The following is a 21,452-nucleotide window of genomic DNA, read 5'->3' on the forward strand; positions in this document are numbered from 1 at the left end:
TCCAAATGAATTAATTCAGCTGTTTAAGCTGTTTGAGTTGTGAAGTAGTATATTTATACGAATCTAAATGTGTAATACTGTAAGCAACTAAACATGTTTATTTAGTCCGGCTATTTGATCAAATAGGGATGTATCAACAATTATATACAGGATTATTTGTGTGAAAGTTATTTATGCAGTATTTAATATATAAAACACATATCATCCTCGAAACACACATTAGAAACACGTAGACTTTGGCTATACAGTTTATTAATAAGGATGCACGCTGGTCAGTTGCGTCATCCAGATCTTACTTAAAACACATGACTTAATAAACTGACTTGATGCAAATCATGTCATGTTTGTAATTTTAAGTCTTAAAAAATCACAGCATGGGGAAGTCATTAATAAACAATGTTCCTCCACAATCAGTGCACCAATCTGACTGAGCTGAGCCTGTTCTAGTAATGGATTTAATGTAAACTGTATGTAGACTGCGTACTCTCATCCGCTATCTTCAGCACGCGGTGATAATCACGCATATATAGCCATGTTCTGTATGAGGTAGAACACATTCATTCAAGCCTACTGTGCTTAATAAATTAGTAACTCAACAACAACTTATAAATAACAACTGCTGTCAGGAATTGTTCATTTTATGTTATTCTTATCATAAAATATAAATGCAACCAATTTTCATTTCCAACTAGAAAAAAAAACAACAACTCTCAAACTGGTTAATAGCTTTTTCTATTAGGCTGTTATAAGCTATTTAGTATCCTATTAAAATGCCAGATATCAGTTTATTTCTTATTCTAAAATAAAGCATATTCAATTCTAAATAGTCTGTGTCGTGCATGTTTACATTCAATTTAGTGCATTTCTTATGCATCTACTCGTGTATTATTTTCATTGTTTTTATTACGAAAGAATGCATTTTTATATTTTTGTATTTCTAATTTCTATTTCCAAACGCTCACGATACACTGCACACACTTAATAGCGCAAATGTCACGTGAATCTCTCCCACGACAAGGCTAAAAGTGACTGCCTTTCACATCAGCCTTCACACCTCATTAACACATTCCTTTCTCTATCTTTCAGTGTTCAGTTAGTGCGCTAAATGAACAGAGCGTCTCTTCAACAACAGCAAAAGACGCAAGAGAACTTTCAATCCCACTAACATATTATTGCTGCATTAACATACCCTTAAATATCTTCTGGTAATCCTTAGAGAGGATACTCTAGGTTTGCCTGAGGCATCTGCTCTTCGCCCTTTCTATATGCATCTCCAGAGACACAGCATGCGATCAGTTTTAAATCATTTTCTTTCGGGGTTTCCGTCTCCATCATTCGGCTAGAGAGAGAGAGAGACAGAGAGAGAAACCATACAAACATGCCAAATCCATGGTGTTTACTGTGATATAATTTAATCCAAAAGTAAGCGTTTAATTTGAGTATGCAAATCTCCCTGCATGCATGGACCTTTTTATGCACACTGTTAAGTGGTTTAAGGTAGGCCTGTCTCAACGAATGGGAATCATTTTAGAGACTTTTCAGTGATACAGAAGAGCGGTGTCTCAACAATCAGCCGAATGGAAAAATCTGCCCTATTATAGGAAAATTGTTAGCAAAAATGTCATTGGAACAGTATAAATGAATTTCTTTTTGGGACAACACTGCACGCGCACGAACCATGCACATGATCTAACGCTAATTCGGTTCTTTACACACCCACATATTGTCAAGCGGATTGAGATAACTCTACGAGATCCGAACAAAGTAGAAAATGAAGCATCCTGCAGATTTGAGATAGAAATACTCTGAAAGGTAAAGCAAACGATGATAATGGTAAAAAGGAAATAATAATACAAATAACTTGCCAGTATCTTTGCAATGACTATCAGTCTGTTCAAACAAGGATGAGCGTTCATACACATACATATACACATTAGAAAATACACTTAGAAAAAAAGAGAAACTTTATCAAATTTGCATTGGCCTATATTTCTAGACCAATAATGCATAGCCCACATTTAGTGGCATACACCACAACATCTAACATAGGCTACACCAGACCATTTTGTTTACACTTTACAACAAATAAGTCATCTCAATTGCAAAGCAGACTTCACTGATCTATGTTTGGCTGTCATTGAATTATAGGCTAATCTAACAAAAGCATAGCCTATCTCATTCAGTGGCCTCGTAACTTTTGGACTGTCGACTAAATTGTACGTATCTCGCACGAATAAATTCATTGTGGCAGAAAAGTTAATGTCTTACGACAGGTCATACACAATAACGTTTGGGATATGTACAATAAATATCAACACTTGAGTGTTGCGGTTTTTTGTAAAATATCAAAGATTTAAATCACCTTAAAATAACACTGGGACAGTTCCATAGGCTTTTTATTATTATTATTTTCCCAGATCGAAAATAGCAAGTGCAACAATGAGTTCTAGAAATATACAACAAAATAAAATGCATCTATAAAGATATCGTTTATTATGTATTATTATTATTATTATTATTATTATTATTATTATTATTATTACGTGAACTACTTGGGGGAAAATCAGAACCATTTTAAAATGCATTCTCATGGCTCGTGATATAACAAAAATAAAACAGCGATCAGCGATTTTCTCCTTGAACTAGTCGACGAAATAATTAAGACGTATGCTTATGAAACAAAATGACAATGCAATGTTGCAAAAAACTTACCATTCTTAGATCTGGCTAAAAAGAAAAGCAACACTCGGGTAACCCTGTCCACTAGTTCAAAAGCGAGAGGGGAAGCTAGGCCAGTGAGAACGCCTGTCATGTCAAACCTGTCAGCCAATGAAACATCAACACAGGAGAAACGCGCAGTTTGATTGGCTGGCAGAATCTCGCCTCGGAGAGATGTGTGTAGGTCCAACCCATCATTTTCTGGGATTGAAATGTAAGCCTGTGCTCCCTGCCATCAGGAAACAGACGGCGAATTTTCCTCTCTTGCAAGTAATCGGTATTGCAATAATCGCATCCGTCTCGGACGCTCAATTTTCATCTACATCGGCTTCGGCACAGTAAAAACCTGCTAAACTGGACTCGGAACAGTTTAGATCAGGGCAGCATTCTGAAGTTTCTTTTATCATCGGGAGGCTGAACGCAATGGGTAAGTTCTTCGATCCATATTTCATGCTTTTTCTCGTATGGGAATTGGCATGCGTAGGCATTTTTGACAAAAAAAAAAACAAAAACGGTTACAATACTTAGTCATGCATGTTTCAGATCTCGATTCAAGCCGTCACATTGTCTGATGCTTTGATCGTCATTACGGGGAATAGAAAAAGTTGCTATATAGGCTACTTTATTGGCGCTCTGAGAGTGGCACTTTGCCGCGGATAAGCTTGATCTCGTCCAAAACTATGTAATATGCTATTTCTTTTATCATGACCTATGTGTCAAAGAATGCAGTAGCAGTGGGATTTCATTTTTGCATTTGCAGTGTTTGTGGACTAAGGATGTTAAAAGCTTTTGTTCCCCTTATTGCATTGAACTGAACAGAAACTTTGATTCAAAAACAAATATAAACAGACAAATAGCTTATCTAAAGTTATCTTAAGTCATTGCCTGTCATAAGGACGAATGACACATTTATCCATAACCTTAGTGTGACGCAGTTGATGGCCTAGTAAAAGCTAATGTTTTAATCGGTCTGTCTGTAATTATTATTATTTTTTTCTAAACATGTCTACATCAGAGCCAGCCTTTGGGGAGGTGAACCAGCTAGGCGGTGTTTTTGTGAACGGAAGACCCCTGCCCAATGCCATCCGACTCAGGATAGTAGAGCTGGCCCAGCTGGGCATCAGGCCTTGTGATATCAGCAGGCAGCTCCGCGTCTCTCACGGCTGTGTAAGCAAGATTCTGGCCCGGTACAACGAGACCGGTTCGATACTCCCGGGAGCAATCGGCGGCAGCAAGCCAAGGGTCACGACCCCGACCGTAGTCAAGCACATTCGGACTTACAAGCAACGGGACCCTGGCATTTTCGCTTGGGAGATTCGAGACAGACTGCTCGCCGACGGTGTGTGTGATAAATTCAATCTGCCCTCTGTCAGCTCGATCAGTAGGATTCTCCGTAACAAGATCGGAAATCTGTCTCAACAGAACCAGTACGAGTCGTCCAAACAAGGCCCTCATCACCAGCCACAACACACCCTGCCATACAACCACCTGTACTCGTATCCGACTCCAATCGGAGCCACTGGGACTAAAGTACCAACTCCGCCAGGCCTGCCCACTCTGCCTGGACACATGGCAATGCATAGGATATGGCCTTCCTCTCATTCTGTTACTGATATTCTGGGCATTCGATCAATAACGGAGCAGCAAAGTAAGCACCGTCTCAGTTTTTGGTAATAGAAAGTCACACGTGTTTGTGGGCATGCTGTTGGTCATGCAAAAAGGCACTGTTGGGTCTCAGGCCTATCAAAGTGTGTTTGAGATTGTGTGTATGTTTGTATGGAACAGAAAGAAAAAGAAAGCGATAGAGGAAAAGTCATGGAAGGGCCAAATGGTATTAAGATATTTCAAAAGTTCATAGATGGCAGTTTGGACTCAAGAATTTTGGACTAAACATTTGATTTATCATGTAGCAGCAGGTCAACAAGAGAAATAATAAAGCAAAAAGTAAACGAATTTGTTTTACAGGTGGGATTCAGGAGTGTTTGAAGAAGCTCCTCTTATTCAAACATTTACATTGAAACATGGTTTACGGCTTTTAGTAATAATCGGGCAGCAGATGTGGAATATTTTGGAGAAAGAATAGTCGGCACCTCAGAGAATTTGGCATCCTACGAGGTTATGCGAACAACATCGTACGATAACATACGAAATAGCCAACTCGTAAATTATGTACGACTTTTCATGATATCGGGTTGTTTAAGTAGGCCTTCAGAGAAATGTTTTTGAGGCAAAAATCACTTGGAATTCACACCGAAACGAAACATTTTTTTTTAGAATAAAAGCCATATGATTTCTCCCAAGCAATGGTGAAATCTGGTGAATATTAAATTGATCTCCGAAACTTTGCTCTATGGAAATGGATTTAAAAGACTAAAAGCAAAATCGGGTTACAAGTCAGTTGCCCCTCTGTTCACTTTGAGTGTGCTCTGTACAGTGAAGCGTGAAGGCCGCAGCCGGTCCATATTTAACTGCAGTTCTTTGCCTTTTTTCAAAGGGTTTGTTGACAATAATGCTTCAAAACGCAGGGGAGGATATTGCATTTAAGAGGTTTTTATAAACCATTAACGCATTTCAAAATGATTAGCAGATGTTTACGGCAGCTTTTGAAAACCGAAATAAAGTATCATGTTGACTCAATTCAATAAGGTGTATTCTGCAACTATTTCACCATTCAAAAGTTTTTTTTTAGCAAAAAAAAAAAAAAAAAAAAAAAAGAACCCAAGACAAACAAACAAACAAACAAACAAACAAAAAAGAATTTAACGTGCGCGCGCACAATCTTCAAACACACTTTGAGGACGGTTTGATTGGCATAATGTGTGCCACTAACTTCTGGACAGTTTGTCATCATTTAGAGTCTAGTTATAACCTGTATGCCTCGTACAATTCGTATGCATTAGTCAAACTGTAAAGAATAAACTAAAACATGCCGGCGTTATGGTGTATTCTTTCTTATTCGTTGTTAAAAAAAAAAAAAAGAATCTATATATAGAAAAAAAAGAGATGAATTCCGCGGAAAAACTACTTTGTGACCCTCTCAAGTTACAACACTGGTGGGCTTGCTTTTCCAATTTCAAAGTTTAGGAACCGTGTATAATATAATATCCATCATGCACAAAGGGGAAACGGTTAAAGTAAATCTAATTTGTCCTCAAAGGAAGACGCTTGGTAAATGTTCCTTATCATTAGCCTAAACGAAGGCATCCATGACACTGTGAGCTTCTTTTATAAACATGCGAACTTCATCATGATCTTAACCCTTGTGCGTCAATGTAAAAAAGTTACTCAGAGGTCCTTAGAGGACACCGATGTCCGCGTCAAAAAACTGCCATTATAATATTGAATATTAATATTATTTTCCACTTTCAGTGAGTACATTTTTTTTAACCAAAATCAGCCCTGAACATAACTACCAAATATTCACACATTTTCAGGATTTTAACCCTTTAAATGTCAGTTTGTTTATATAATGCCACTGTTGTTTTTTAAAACAAACAAACAAACAAACAAATATATAAAATGCATTATATTCCATACACTAAATGCTAAGGGGATTCTTTTTGGGATCTGGAATATGTCAATGATTGTGTGCAGTGTCAGATAAAAAAACAAAACAAAAAAAAAAAAAAAAAAACACTCAGGATCTTAGATGACAAAAATGTTAGCATCAAATATTATGTATTAATATTATTTTCCACTTTTACCAAGATTTTTTTTTTAACCATAATCAGTCCTGATCATAACTACCAAATATTCATCATTTCAGGATTTTAACCCTTTAAATGCCAGTTAGTTTGCATAATGCCACTGTTGTTTTTTTTACACACACCTTTCTCAATATACACATGCAAAACACTCTCTGACATCCATACCAAAACAACCACACATTTTTAGCCCCATAATTTATTCAATTGACTTGCAGTGCTTTATAATAGAGCAGACAGAAAATAGGGAAAAAGCATGTATTTGCTCCATAGGCTAAACGTGAGAAAAATGGCGCCATCTGGTGGAAAATAAAAACGTTTTACATTTTGAAGCCAGGTCTCCGGAATGAAAGCATAATATCATAGAATTCATGATTTTATGCTTTAATGGCACTGGGAGCATTTACTGGCATTTTTGCAGTTCTAATGGGATTCAATGGGGACATTTTTTGTCCTGAAGTTCCTTTGTGTAACTATTGTGTGCAATAGTGTTATAACAATGTGTTATAGATTTATTATATAAAATATCAAAATTCCCCCCCAAAATACACACCTTTGGCAAAATGTATGTGGTTGGCATTAAAAATGATCGAACAAAAACAAAAATGAAAAAGACAAAGGTGTCCCGAAGGTCGCACAACGGTTAACATATCGAAAATGAGTCTAAGCCGTTTTTACAATACAGAATGCACACGCTGGTATTATATCTAGACGTGCCACACCAGTAATGAGTCTGGTGAGTTTGAGATGGTTGGAATTGCAGACGGCTATACAGAACAAGTCTTCTGCAGTGGCAGTCCTGTACCCCACGCTTGTCCTATCTGACTCCAGTCTTCCATGTCTCTGTTTTGCCCCCAGTTAGTGACAGTCCGTCCTTTCCCAGCGCCAAACTAGAAGAATGGAGCACTAATAACAGGAGTAATTTTTCGCCAGGGAGTTCTACACTAGTCAATGGCGTGGATAAACCTCACTTAAAACCTGAAGCAAAATACACACAGGTAAAGACGCCTCATATGTTATCAGTGAGAAAGAATCAAAACCCATTCTGGAAGCAGCAGAAATGTTTGAAAGAAAACCTGATTCAGCCAATTAGTTGTCATTGTCAAGAATAGAGGAAATCCATATTTTTGGCAATTCCGTGTGTGTTTGTTGGACAAAGTATTCCCGTACATGTTTCAATAAGTGTCTCTTTGACGTGACCGGCAGGGCCCTGTGCAAAGATTGTGAGCCACTGGGCTTAAACATTTGGCTTTCATTTTAAAGTGTAGGCTTCATCGTTAACATCACAAGATTCTCTATTTTTAATACGAACGACAACATTTATTTCAGTGCGTTTTCGCACAGAGTTGTTAATGTGATGTGTTTTTTTTTTTTTTTTTTTTTTTAAAGAAGCAAAGGTTAGGTATAAAAAACCCACGAATATAAATGTGTTTGCATATTTAAATATTTCTATTATAGTGAAAACAGAGTTCTGCGAAATACAGACAATGTAATACATGTTTTGATCCAATCTTATGCATCGTTTCACGTTAATAAACATCTAAACTATTTATATATATTTGCTCGGGCTCTTTTCTGTTAAGGAAACTTTTGTAAAAGCTCTAGCCGTATTGAACTATGACGTGTCATACACCTTTTTTAAATTATACATATATATAAGTGTGTGTGTGTGTGTGTGTTGTATTTATATTTATAACATATTTATAACACTTATTTAATTTTCCGTCATAATTATATTTATTATTAATTTTAATGATAATAATAAAAATAACTTTTATAAAACTTTAAAATAATAATAAAAAAATATGTGCTCATTAACCTCTTATATATATATATGTTCTACTAAGTCTTAAAACAGGATATATATTCAAATAATAATAATAATAATAATAATAATAAAATCTTAACGGAGCGGTTATCTTTTTATTTATATTTATTTTGTATTATTATATGTACTTGTCCATTTGCAGCTTAAAACTAAAACAATATTGTGACATTTTTCTTAAATCATGGTTAGCCTGTACATTTGTCTTAAACAGATTATTAAATAATTTTAGTTGGCCCAGTCTATTATTTATCAGAACCTGCAGTTTTTTGGGGGGAAATCAGTACGAAGAAAGATCCATCATTCACGAGGGCAAATACTTATTATTCTATGATAAATAATGAATAAATGAACTACAATATTTAGTTCGAACTGAATTAGGATAAGGTCAAGTTTACTTCAGAATACATGATGCTGATTTTAAGTTCAATTAAATTAAAGTCAACTTTATTCTCTGCTTAAACAACTTTCCATCTCAAGTTGACAAAACTGAACATTTTAAGGCAGCAGGAACGCTTACAGTTTTAAGTTGAACAGTGATTTGATATAGAGTATTATCAGCCTCCTCATTAGATTGTCTCGTGGCTGGTTGTGCTACATTGACATGTGAAGACAAAGGTTCTTCCATTGGTGCAGAAACTCGAGTAAAGTGTTTGGTTTCTAGAGCGCGCGGTTGTGTTGCAGTTGAATGAGAGAGGAGAGAGCGCGCGGATAACGCGCGTGCCATCCGGCGCACAAGTTCAAATTATTTAGTCGCGCGCTGCTGGGCAGCAACAAACACAATGACTAATCGTTTATTGTGCGGTCTTAGAGGTTTATGTATCGTGGAAAACGATGGAATAAATCTTTATTACCGACGCTGAAACATTGCTTTGGCGTGTATCATGCGTGTTCTGATTGAAAACTTGCTTGAAGCTTGAAACAGCTTGTTTAAGACATGAAGATTGAAACCTTCAAAAAGATGATGAATAGCACTGACAGCTGAATGTTTGAGTCTGTCATTTTGGATAAATTATCAGATATCACGAATCAGACTGCATTACGCAACAGTTAACTGAGGATAGCAAATAGACAAAGCCTCTGAGAACAGAAAAAACACAAATGTTTAATTAACAGCCAAGATGACGATTTGAATGCGCATAGGCCTACAACATTATTCTTCAGAGAATTGCATTATAAAGATATATGTTATAGGTTACTTTGACGGTGAATTCAGGTTGGTTAATACCGAAATAATCACGAAAAGTTATTGCATTATTGTTCATGTCTCATTTCCAAGAGCAAACTAAATTTATCCTGAGTTAATAAAAATTATATATAGTCGACTGCACGTGTGTTTAACCTCTGCATTTTGTGAAGTTGAGCATAACGTTACAGAATAAAGCTTAGTTTAATACGTTTATTATTTGACTTCTCAGGACATCACACGGATCATTAACAGATACTATAGATAGAAACAAGACTTCATCATTTAGAGATAAAGGGGGCTGTCTGAAACAAAGTAAAAAAAAAAAAGGCTATATATATATAATATCGGAGGAAAACAAAAATAAAATGATTTGTTCATTATACAAACTGGGCATGAAATTTACGATTAAAGAAATTACGCAATATTTTCTGTTTTGTGAAGAAAATAATCTTTCATGACTCTAGACTTTTATTTTGATTTTCAGCTGCTCGGTGAAATTGTGCTGGTGTTATCAGGAAATATGAAGATTTATTTGAAAATAATTTAGCAAACATTTAATTCTACCTTTAGTGTAATAAAGAACAACAGAGCTGCAACTTTGTTACTTCAGTTCACATAAATATAATTATTATTATTAATTAGCATATTGCATAAATAAGAAAAATTGGCTACTTTCTAATTTGCGCAGGATTTGTTTTAGTCAAGATAAACAAAATTTCGAGCTCGGTAAAAGACACATTGTTAACGGTCTGTAAAAGTATCTACATCAGATAATGTGCATTTTGACTCCAGAATATTCACCGATAGCCCTTTATGTCACATTTTTAGCAGATACCGGCTGGTAAATGTGTAAACTATGGACAACTTCCCTTTAAATGATTTAAACCTTCTTGATCAGTGACCAAATAAGACGAAGGGACATTTGAAGGCTATTCTTTATTCCGGTAATATCCTTGAAAGTAACAGTCTCGTTTTTTCTAATTTGAGTTGTTTTATTGGCGTTTCTCTGTGTTCTTTACTATGTATTAAATTAATTCCATTTGACTGAATAATACTTGTAAGTGATGTGTCTGTGTACACTGAGGGCTAGGGGTCAAAAATGTCACAATGAGTAAATAAATCCTAAACTCTGAAACAAAGGGGATTTCATCTGTGGAAAATATTTCCAGTAGCCAGAGACCACCCTGCATCCGGGTGAATTCCTACTTCTGAACTGACATTGACATACAGCCAAAGAGTACAGCATCCCTGCGCATGCATTTCTCTTGAAATTGTTCATATCTGGTCCTTCTTCCCCCCGTTTACTACATCTCTATTCACAGATTCTCTAAGAAAGTCCAGGCTTCCAGCGCCATCTTTTTTATATTTGTATTCTTGCCCACTGCTTTCTTATCCTCACTATCAAAATAACTTTATCTCTTCGGCCACCTGTGTTTTATCCACTCAAGCACAAGTCTGACACACATTGCTCTCTATTTTCAGATGCCGAATGGATTGCCCACAGTGAACAGTTATGTCACAGCTCCCAGCATCCATCCTTACCACCCTCCCACCCAAGTGTCACCCTACATGGGGTACAGCGGCACCACGTCGGCCTATGTGACCGGCCCCACATGGCAGCCGCCCAATGGCAGTGCTCACTCTCCCCACAGCTGTGACATCACCGCCCCACTAGCCTTCAAGAGCATGGCTGCCATGCAAGACTCTTTCCATCCTGTTACGGCCTCTGCTCTGTGAGTTTTGAAGGAGTGTGTGGGGTCAAAGAGAGAAAGCAAAAGAACAGAAAGACAGAAAGAGAGAGATGGGGAAACACACAGCAATACGGACTTCAGACCGACTCTCTCTGGATGGACTAATGTTACTAATGTATGCCTTTACAATATTTATGAAAGACTTGTCAGACGAGCCATGTACCATTCTGAATGCCTATGATCTCCTGCTCCGTATCAGCGTCGCCCACTTGTCTGCACAGGGGGGGAAAAAAGAGCGTAAGAGTGAGAATATGCAAAGGCTATCCTCTCCGATCTGAACCAAGCCGAGGATTAACTAGTAAAGAACGTCAGATGTATATGGTGTTCAGTACACTAGCCTGAGTTCAATGTTGGTGCTTCTCTCAGTGAATATATTGTTATTTTATGTTTTCAAGAAAATGAGTCAAATATAAAAGATTGAATAAGCAATCTCATGTAAAACAACTGACCAGTTTGCATTTACTGTTTTTCAGGGTGTTATAAATTGCTAATGTCTAGATGTTCTGCTTTGTTTCTTTTTTTATTGTCGTTTTTTTAATATTTTTTTTGTCTTTTTGGATACCAGTTTCACTTCACTAATAATGTATGCCAGAGCTCTTGGGAAAAGTTATTACGTTTATTTATTAGACTGTAAGGTACGTTGAATGAAGTGCAATTGGTACAGGTATGGGGAGAAGAGGCAACATGTGGGACATTGATGCACATTTGGAAAACAGGAGCATTCATTCATGCAACATTAATTATCAGTGAAGCTGCACACTTCCAGACATTGCACAATGAAATTGAATGTATCTTATTAAAAGAGACATGTGTAAAAGCCTTGTTCAGTATAGTTTTATATGTTTTCATTTTTACACCATTTCATTTATTTATTTTAGCATAAAGTGATCGAAATGTGGTCAATGATAATTCCATAGCAGTCCTTGATGATACTATTAATACTATGGGCACCTCTACTACTACAACTAAAATTAATAAACAACTGTATAAAGACTATAATAAAAATAATAGATTTAAAAATATTGTATCTTTATAAAAAAAATGTCTTTAACTACATAATCTTACTGTAGCCCATATAATATTTTATATCCTTCACTATAGCTCATCAAAATTGTATTACTTTAAAATTAAGTTATTAATTATGCAGAACAAACTGTCCAGTCACTATAATTTCTGTGCAATATAGGAATTACAGCAGTGTTCACTGTTGCTCTCGATATTTTACTGAACAACCTCATATCATCAACTTAAACGACCTTGGTCTTTTTCCCCCACAAAACTTGAATATTGCCAAATCTCCGATTATGGTTTTGAATCAAATGGTCTCTTGTTTTACAACAACATAGAACTGGCCAAACGATGTGTCTTTTCACTTCTTTATCAGACCTCTACACAAATGAATACTAATCATGATGGATGGTAAACAAAAATGTCCCAATTTATTTGCTTTTGATGAAATTGAATGGAGCTCTATTTGATTCTCTTTAACTTGAATGCGTCTAGAATATACCAGGCTTGGAAAAACACACGTTTACACAAACACGTGCATTGACATGAATGCGCACACACAATTGTAAGCCCTTTCACTCAGGTGTTACATGAATGCAGACACATTCCTGGGGCCTTTTGCTTCAGAGCTTTGTCTAAAGCCAGAGTTGATGTATAATGATAAGCTTAAGACAGAAAAAAAAACTTATATCACTATGGACTGCAACTGTTTGAACAACCATTGCCTCTTTGTTGGTGCACCAAAAGGGAAAAAAGGCAAAGACACCACATTGTCAGCATTATGCATTAAAATATATTAAAAAGTGACTTATACGGAACAAAATGCCTTTACATTCAGGAACCAACTATACAGAAACACACACCACCTCCACACACTCTCCGTCCCCCTAATGTTACGATATACGCAGTCCACACATGTTGCAGTGCAAACAGTCCTCCTGGCACTGCAGTTGATTTGACTTGGAAAACACTTTCACCCCAACCCAGTGGTCACGGACCGTTGCTTTGGGAGCGATGTGCTCTTTTGAGCACATTTAAACCACCAAAAAAGGGCAGACACAAACCACCACATATAGAGTGCATTACATGTCACAGTCCACCCCTCAAACTCCCCAGACCCTATTCTATTCAAATGAAGAGCTTTGAATGGCATTTACCTATGCGCTGACAGCACAGATACGGACGTTGGCTTTACTGACAATCCAGATGCATTTACTGGACACACATATCACAGCCAGGCATTAATGCATTTAATACAGGGTCAACAGACGTAAACGCACTTAGAAAACAAAGACAGACACACAGAACACACCAGCATTTTTGAGAAATCTACACGGCCATGGTGCACTTCTGTTAGAAGATGTAGCTTATGATTTGTTTGGCGAATGTGGTCTATGGTCCATCCCAGAAGCATTTGTGTTTGTGGTAGCCTAAATAGTATCTGTGCCCCCCCCCCCCCCAAAAGGCACACCAAATGCAGATTAATCTATATTCACTTTGATCTTTGTGGAAAATGTTTAAAACAACATGGAAAAAATTATATATTTTTTAAGAGAGCACCGCACGCACGAAAAGTTATGACAGCAGGAAACATGACAAACACCTTAATCTTTCTTAAAGCCACCATTGAAACAGAGGAAAGTGAAAACACACTTGCCCACGCGCATACATCTGTTTAGAATTAATTCCTATGGATAGTCAAGTCAAATGTCACATGGTTATCTTTAGCTGACTGTGTGCAATCAGGCTGAAGACAGAAGCATGGAGCATGGTTACACTGCACAGGGACTGCGGGTGGACTGACCGAGGTGCTATAGCTTGATTTTAAAGGGCAGCTGACCATAAGCAGACCATTTTCCCTGGTGTATTAGGACAGTATGTTTCAAACACACAAAGTTATGGTCTAACTGAATGTGAATGTGGCTGTTCCACGCTATGCCACTGACTTAAAGGAATGTTCTGAGTTCAATACAAGTTAAACTCAATCGATAGCATTTTTGGCATAATGTTGCTTACCACAAAAATGTATTTAGACTTGTCTGTTGTCTCTTAAACATAAATCAAGTTTACAGTAAAGCACTTACAGTACAATGGAAGTGAATGGGGCCAGTTCATAAACTTTAAAATACACATTGTTTCATAAGGATATCCTCAACATATAAACATTACATACTTAACATTATTTTAGTGTGATCAAATCAGGGATTTACTGATGTTACGACACTTACCAGATTACCAGCGTTACATCGACATGACAACAAAGTTGTAATATTGGATATAACTTTACACAGGTAAGTATAGTAAGTGATTTTATCACACTAAAATCATATTAAAAACAAATAATGTTTACATTTCATGGAAATACTTTTGAAACTGTGTGTATTTTAATGTTAATGTATTGGCCCCATTCACTTTGTAAGTGCCTCACTGTAACAGCGATTTTTATTTTTTATATTAACAAGGGACCAGTCGAAATTATATTTTGTGGTAATCGATATTGTGCTTCAAATGCTGTTGATTGAGCTTAAAATGTATTGGACCAGTAATATTCCTTTAACAAGTACCACAGGGGAAGCCCCAACATTTACATTCATAATGAAGAAAGGTCAAACACAAAATTCAAAAGAAAAAGAGAAAGGGAGAGAATGGTCAAAAGATTGTATAACAAAAGACAATTCTTATTAATCAGATATAATGCTTCATGTGACTTGAAAGAGGAATTTTTAGCGGAAAGCAATGAGTGCAGTCTGAAAATGTGTCTGGTGCTTTTAAGAAACTTTAAAAGGCTGTTGAAAGGATTGACAGGGTACGACCAATCAAGAGCTAATGCGGAGGTTGAGAGGCTGAGGTGCTATGACAACCCAGACTGACATATGCACACTGGATTCCAGTATTAAACAGACTGTCTGAGATGGGTATAACAAACACCTTCGCTGTCCAGACCTTAGCGGTATCTTTTGAACAAAAACTAATGCAATTAGTAACTGTCATCTGTCACCTTTAGTCAATGAAGTGAGATTAAAACATGTCCTTAAAAGAGAAAAATGTACACTGGTCAGGGTGGAATGCAAAGGGTGACTGTCATATTGTTAAAGATAATCCAATGGGTTGTCTTAAACCTCTGAGCAATAAAGAGCTAAAAGAATAGGAGAACAAAAGGTGAACACAGCACAGTGTTCATATTTTTATTATGAGATCATAGAGAGGCAATCCTGACTGTTTACATTTTATTTGCATTTTTCAAGTTGTGCTGAGCTTTGTTGAATCACCCTGCAGAGTTTGGTATGGAGGGAAAAAAACAATTAACATAAAAAAATAAAAATCAGCTGACTCATCATCGGCAGTGATTGTCACCACAGAGTAAAACCACAGAGATTCCACCTCCCTCTCAACTGCAATTTGTTATTATTACTAACAAAGAATTACAATCCAGTCCAGATTAACAAATGACAACTCATTAAATTACAAGAAATGAAACTCGATCCCCAACATTAAGATGATTTCAATGTTGCAACATTTCAATAGTGATTTATATTGTGAAAGTGTTATTTCCAAAGGCACCAAAACAATTCCACAAGTTCCTCAATTTATTGTGGATTAGTAGCATTTAGAAGTACATTACAGACATGATTAAATGTACAATTTTGGGGTACTTATAATTGCTTTTAATTTCTTATAATTGCTGTTTTACAGTTATTTTTTTTCTTCACAAAACAATTTTGGATTCCCCAAATTTAGAGGAGATTTGAATGCCCATAATGTGATATATACACTGTAAATATATAAAAGGTAATTTGTACTTTTGTCAGTATTACTTTCACAAACAATACTTTGCCTGGTTAAGACTATTTTTCCATTTATTAAATCTAATTACATACATCAATTTAAAAAAAAAAAAAAATCATGAAAAAGACATTTCCAACACCTGCCATTTTCTTATCGTGACATCTTGATATAAAAGTATTTTTGCTCTGAATTTGAATTATCAACACTGTTAAAGCTATTAAGACATGAGACATAAAGCTGTTTAGATTTAAGACCTTGAGAGGATGAGATCTTGTAGTCTCACAATGGAAAGTCATGTATTAATAGACAAACATATTTGATAAAGTAACAGACCCGAGATGGCCTTCTAAAGATACAGTAGACGCTTCCCTCGGGCTCAGTGTAATTTTTGTGCTGCTTGATCAGAATTTTGTTTTAAGTTCAAAATGACGTGCCAAATCTATTTTGTACTCCATTATCTCTTTGGGTGTGGAGCACTGCAATGGTTAGTATTAAATATGCAGGCATGTGTACAGGTAACTCTCTCAGTTATTTCTCGGTAGTTGTGTTCTGACACCTGTAAAGAAAAAGTTGGAACATCAAACCGATCCAAGAAGGTGACTGTGCTGTTGCAATGTGACAACGGTGGGAAATCTAGTTCATTACAGGACATGTTTGAAGATGCAGATGAAAACTGAGCTTAAGCTAAGTGGAATGATAGTGATGATACAACCAGAGAAGGCTGTAGTACAGACCCCTGCAGCATGTTTGTTGAAGAGGTGTCGATTTTCACCAGTTCTTTTGCAGCCAGCCAGATACATATTCATAAACCAGCAACATGACTGCCCCTCCTATATTCAGGAAGTAAACATGAGTAACTGACATATGTGAATATAGGAAGGTTCTTTAATTATTTCACGTTACCTGGTCCAAGTCTCATAATCTTGGGAATTAGTCCTTTGTATAAGGCTAAATATCTGGAGAAAAAAGATGGGCATTAGATACATTTATAAGAACACGTAATAGTTTGAAAGGAATTGTTTACCAAAAAGAAAATTCTGTAAACATTTTTTCAACCTCATGGTTTTCCAAACCCCATTGACTTTTTTCTTGCATGGAGCACAATAGGAGATGGTTTACAGAATGCTATCACTGCTCTTTTCCATCCAATGAAAGTGAATGGGGACTGGATTTCATAAAAATGGTCAAAATAACTTGCTATATTCCAAGTCTTCTAAAGCCATATGATAGCTCTGTGTGAGGAACAGACCGAAATTTGAATCATCAAACGCTCGTGTCAATGACACCAAATACAATTAGTTCTAAAGTTTGAATAAGCACAAGCACAAATGAGATATGAGAGCCATAAATAACAACTGAGTGTGAGTGATAATGAATTTCAGTCTTTTCCTCACACAAAACTATTGTATGTCTTCAGAAGACTTGGAATAACAAGTCGAGAGGACTAGAGTTCTTTTAAAACGCTTTTTGTGGAACCTGGTCACCGTATGCTTTTGTTGTATGAAAAGATTAGCATGAGCATTCATAAAAAAAAAACACTGGCATAGCCACAGGTGGGCCACCTATTGGGCATTCACCCAATCACCAACCGTCTTAAGCCCCTGTTCCACCAAAAGCTTGCTGGACTCGAACATGAAGTGCTAAAGTCAGAGGTTGTTGGGCTGGATAATATTGGTATCAAAACTTTCAAAACAACAGCAGCTCAAAAAACATTATAACAAAGCTATTTACACAGTAAACATCTGTTGTAGTGATGAGGCATGCTTTCAGATGATGGGCATCCTGCATCGTCCAGCGGCTCCAACCACATTACTTTCCATGTCTAATAAAATATTTGTTGACAAATGACAACCTGTTTATCAAAACCAGATTGAGTTGACATAAGATGCAGAATTAAATAACTTTGGATGTTAAAATGCTCTCAAAACTCCTAAAACACTAAAAACGTTCACTTTATTTTTGAAGATAATATAATGTTAATTCCAAACATATGTATGAATTGATTATTAATTGTATTAATTATAACTGCTATTCATCACAGTTCATGTGCTACGAATGAGGCAGCGAGGAGAGAGGATCTAAATGCAGGACTTCTTTATTAAATGAACAAACAAATAAACAAAGGAAAAACCCTCAATGGGGAAATAAACATAAACAGAGAACTAGGGCAAGGAACACAGACCAGGCTTGAACTACATTCAACGAACGACAAGGAGTGAACAAAAAGCAGGGCTTAAATAACCAGGGAGTGATGACTGAATTAGACACAGGTGAGAACAATGAACAAAATGGCAGTGGTGATGGCAGGTGGATTCTGGGAAGTGTAGTACATTTAACAATGACAAGTGAAACCCAGGGCAGACAACAAGGGAATGGTGACATAGCCCCCCCTCAAAGGAGCGGCTTCCAGACGCTCCTCAGAGAAAAAATAAATGAAAAAAAAAAATATATAAAAAATCGTCCAAGGAGTGAGGGGGGGGGGAAGCAAACAGACAGACCAGAGGAGCACAAGGGGCAAACAGACAGACCAAGGGAGTACAAGGGGAAAACAGGCAGTCCAAGGAGGCACAGGGAGCAGACAGGAAGTCCAAGGGGGCACAAAGGGCAAGGACAGGTTCAGGTGGTCTGGGAGCTGGCCACCGGGCAAGGATAGGTTCAGGAGGCCTGGGAGCTGGCCACAGGGCAAGGACAGGTTTGGGGGACCTGGGAGGAGGCCACTGGACAGGGACTGGGTCAGGGGGCCTGGGAAGAGGCCACAGGACAGGGACCGGGTCAGGAGGCCTGGGAGGAGGCCAAAGGACGGGAACAGGGTCAGGAGGCCTGGGAGCTGGCCACAGGGCAAGGACAGGTTCAGGAGGCCTGGAAGGCGGCCACAGGGCAAGGACAGGTTCAGGAGGCCGAACCGTGGGAGGTGGAGCCGTTGCAGGCGGAGGCGTGGAAGTAGGCGCCGTAGGAAGCTCTAGAGGCGGAGACCTGGAAGGCTCTGGAAGCGGAGCCGATGGAGGTGGCACCGTAGGAGGCTCTAGAGGCGGAGGTCTGGAAGGCTCTGGAGGCGGAGCCGATGGAGGTGGCACCGTAGGAGGCTCTAGAGGCGGAGGTCTGGAAGGTTCTGGAGGTGGAGCCGAGGGAGGTGGCGCCGTAGGACGCTCCAGAAGCGAAGCCCTGGAAGGCTCGAGAGGCTTGAGAGGCGGAGCCAAGGGAGGCTCAGGAGGCGGAGGCTCTGGGGGCGGAGCTCTGGAAAGCTCGGAAGGCGGAGCTCTGGAAAGCTCGAGGAGGCTCTGGAAGCTGCGGAGCTCTAGGAAGCTCGGAAGGCTGGAGCTCTGGAAAGCTCGAAAGGCGGAGCTCTGGGAAGCTCAGGAGGCGGAGCTCTGGGAAGCTCAGGAGGCGGAGCTCTGGGAAGCTCGGGAGGCGGAGCTCTGGGAAGCTCGGGAGGCGGAGCTCTGGGAAGCTCGGGAGGCGGAGCTCTGGAAAGCTCGGAGGCGGAGCTCTGGAAAGCTCGGGAGGCGGAGCTCTGGAAAGCTCGGGGGGTACTGGCTCTTGGACGGTCATGGCCACTGGCACTGGCTCTTGGACGGTCGAGGCTACAGGCACTGGCTCAGGGACGGTCGAGGCTACAGGCGCTGGCTCACTGACATCGGAGGCTACAGGCGCTGGCTCACTGACATCGGAGGCTACAGGCGCTGGCTCACTGACATCGGAGGCTACAGGCACTGGCTCACTGACATCGGAGGCTACAGGCACTGGCTCACTGACATCGGAGGCTACAGGCGCTGGCTCACTGACATCGGAGGCTACAGGCATTGGATGGTTGGCCGTGGTTAGCGGAGGCTGGAGAGCAGAGGCCTTTCTTCTGCTCCTCCGGGCGGATGAAGTTAGCAGCGCTGGTTCATTGACCACGGCAGGCGTGGGGGTTGGCTCACTCACCGTGGCTGGCGAGGAAAGCCCAGAGGCGGGAGCTGGGATCTGGAGAGGTGGTTCCCCGGCAGCGAACTCCTCCAAGATGAGTCCCATGTACTCCCGCCAGGTGCAGTCTCCGGTCTCCGGGAGTTCCCACCACCGTTGTTTGGGAACACCGAACCGGTACGCCACCTTCAGAGTGTGGTCATCCCAGCCGGTGCAACTGGCCACGTTGGTAAAAAAGTAGGAGAACTCCCAGACAGTCAAGTCCGCCTGTGTCAGCTCCATGAGGAACCCTGCTAGATCCATAGTTGGTCGTTCGTTCTGTTACGAATGAGGCAGCGAGGAGAGAGGATCTAAATGCAGGACTTCTTTATTAAATGAACAAACAAATAAACAAAGGAAAAACCCTCAATGGGGAAATAAACATAAACAGAGAACTAGGGCAAGGAACACAGACCAGGCTTGAACTACATTCAACGAACGACAAGGAGTGAACAAAAAGCAGGGCTTAAATAACCAGGGAGTGATGACTGAATTAGACACAGGTGAGAACAATGAACAAAATGGCAGTGGTGATGGCAGGTGGATTCTGGGAAGTGTAGTACATTTAACAATGACAAGTGAAACCCAGGGCAGACAACAAGGGAATGGTGACATCATGCAAGCAGCTCATGACAGCATAAATAAGCTACTCTGAAATAAAATATTTAGAATGATAAAATATGGTCTCAAAACTCTCAAGACTTTTAAACATATTTGTTCCAGTTCGACAAAAATAAAATGATATTATTTCCAAATATCATATGCGTGAATTTATTGCAATGAAATGTCATAAGGCGCAGATAGCTTTAGAGTTGCAACACTGTGACATGATCAGAGAAAAAAAAGTTATTTTATTTACAGAATATTGTTAATTGATCTTTTAATATTCTTAAAGAAGACCATCTTTAGAAGCTAAATGTCCAAAATACTCCCCTGGAAACAATTAGCTACGGCTTTAAAACATCTCATTTTGTGTAGAAGACCTACTGGTTTGGAATGACATAGGGTGAGTAAATGATCACAGTGAATCTTTCCTTTAAGTTAGTGCTAAGTAATTTCTCCCTCTCTCTAGGTCGGACTGTCTGTGATGCTGAAAAAGGTATTGCCACTAATAGCTGACCCCGTTGTGTACCTGCCCTAATGCATTCAAGCTGATTTCTGGCGGTCTCCCTGTCCCAGCCTCTGTCCTCTGCTTGTGCTGGTGTTAATAAGGCTTAAGCCACTTCCTCTCTGCCCCGCTGTCTGATTAGACTGACCCGCTGAGCGCCGTGCGCCTCGTTAGGACCAGCTTAACGACGTCTCCCATAGGGACCACTAATTAGCCAGGACTGTGTCGTGTTAGAGGGCCGGAGGGATGGGGTACCTCTCAGCACCCCTAAAACTAAAACAGCTTCAGTGTCTCTCGCTCTAACTCACATACACGCACACACACTCTATGCCTTGCTCAAGATCAGGCCTGAATTCCTTGACTCTAATAATGAACGAGTCGCGATTGCCTTTGTACAAAGTGAACGGGGCCAATCAAGACC

General features: G+C 39.0%; 2 protein-coding genes across 4 annotated transcripts in view; one reads left to right on the forward strand and one right to left on the reverse strand.

The window, feature by feature from the left end:
- Positions 1-2,957: 2,957 nt before the first annotated feature.
- Positions 2,958-12,055, forward strand: pax9 (paired box 9). Its single transcript, XM_052145775.1, has 4 exons — positions 2,958-3,145; positions 3,734-4,366; positions 7,281-7,420; positions 10,919-12,055. Exons 1-4 carry the CDS (start codon positions 3,142-3,144, stop codon positions 11,171-11,173), a joined length of 1,032 nt encoding a protein of 343 aa, XP_052001735.1. The 5' UTR covers positions 2,958-3,141; the 3' UTR covers positions 11,174-12,055.
- A 3,293-nt stretch (positions 12,056-15,348) lies between these two features.
- Positions 15,349-21,452, reverse strand: part of slc25a21 (solute carrier family 25 member 21) — a 152,135-nt gene continuing 146,031 nt past the window's right edge. For 2 of the 3 annotated variants that reach the window (XM_052146138.1, XM_052146140.1), the window contains 2 exons: positions 16,885-16,937; positions 15,349-16,811 (listed from right to left, as the gene is read on the reverse strand). In XM_052146138.1, the coding sequence (XP_052002098.1) occupies positions 16,750-16,811; positions 16,885-16,937 (115 nt within the window). In that variant the 3' untranslated portion in view covers positions 15,349-16,749. The remainder of the gene's footprint in view (positions 16,812-16,884; positions 16,938-21,452) is intronic. The other variant, XM_052146139.1, reaches the window with a different exon arrangement.

Source organism: Xyrauchen texanus, chromosome 16 (assembly GCF_025860055.1).
Source record: "Xyrauchen texanus isolate HMW12.3.18 chromosome 16, RBS_HiC_50CHRs, whole genome shotgun sequence".
NCBI lineage: Eukaryota > Metazoa > Chordata > Actinopteri > Cypriniformes > Catostomidae > Xyrauchen > Xyrauchen texanus.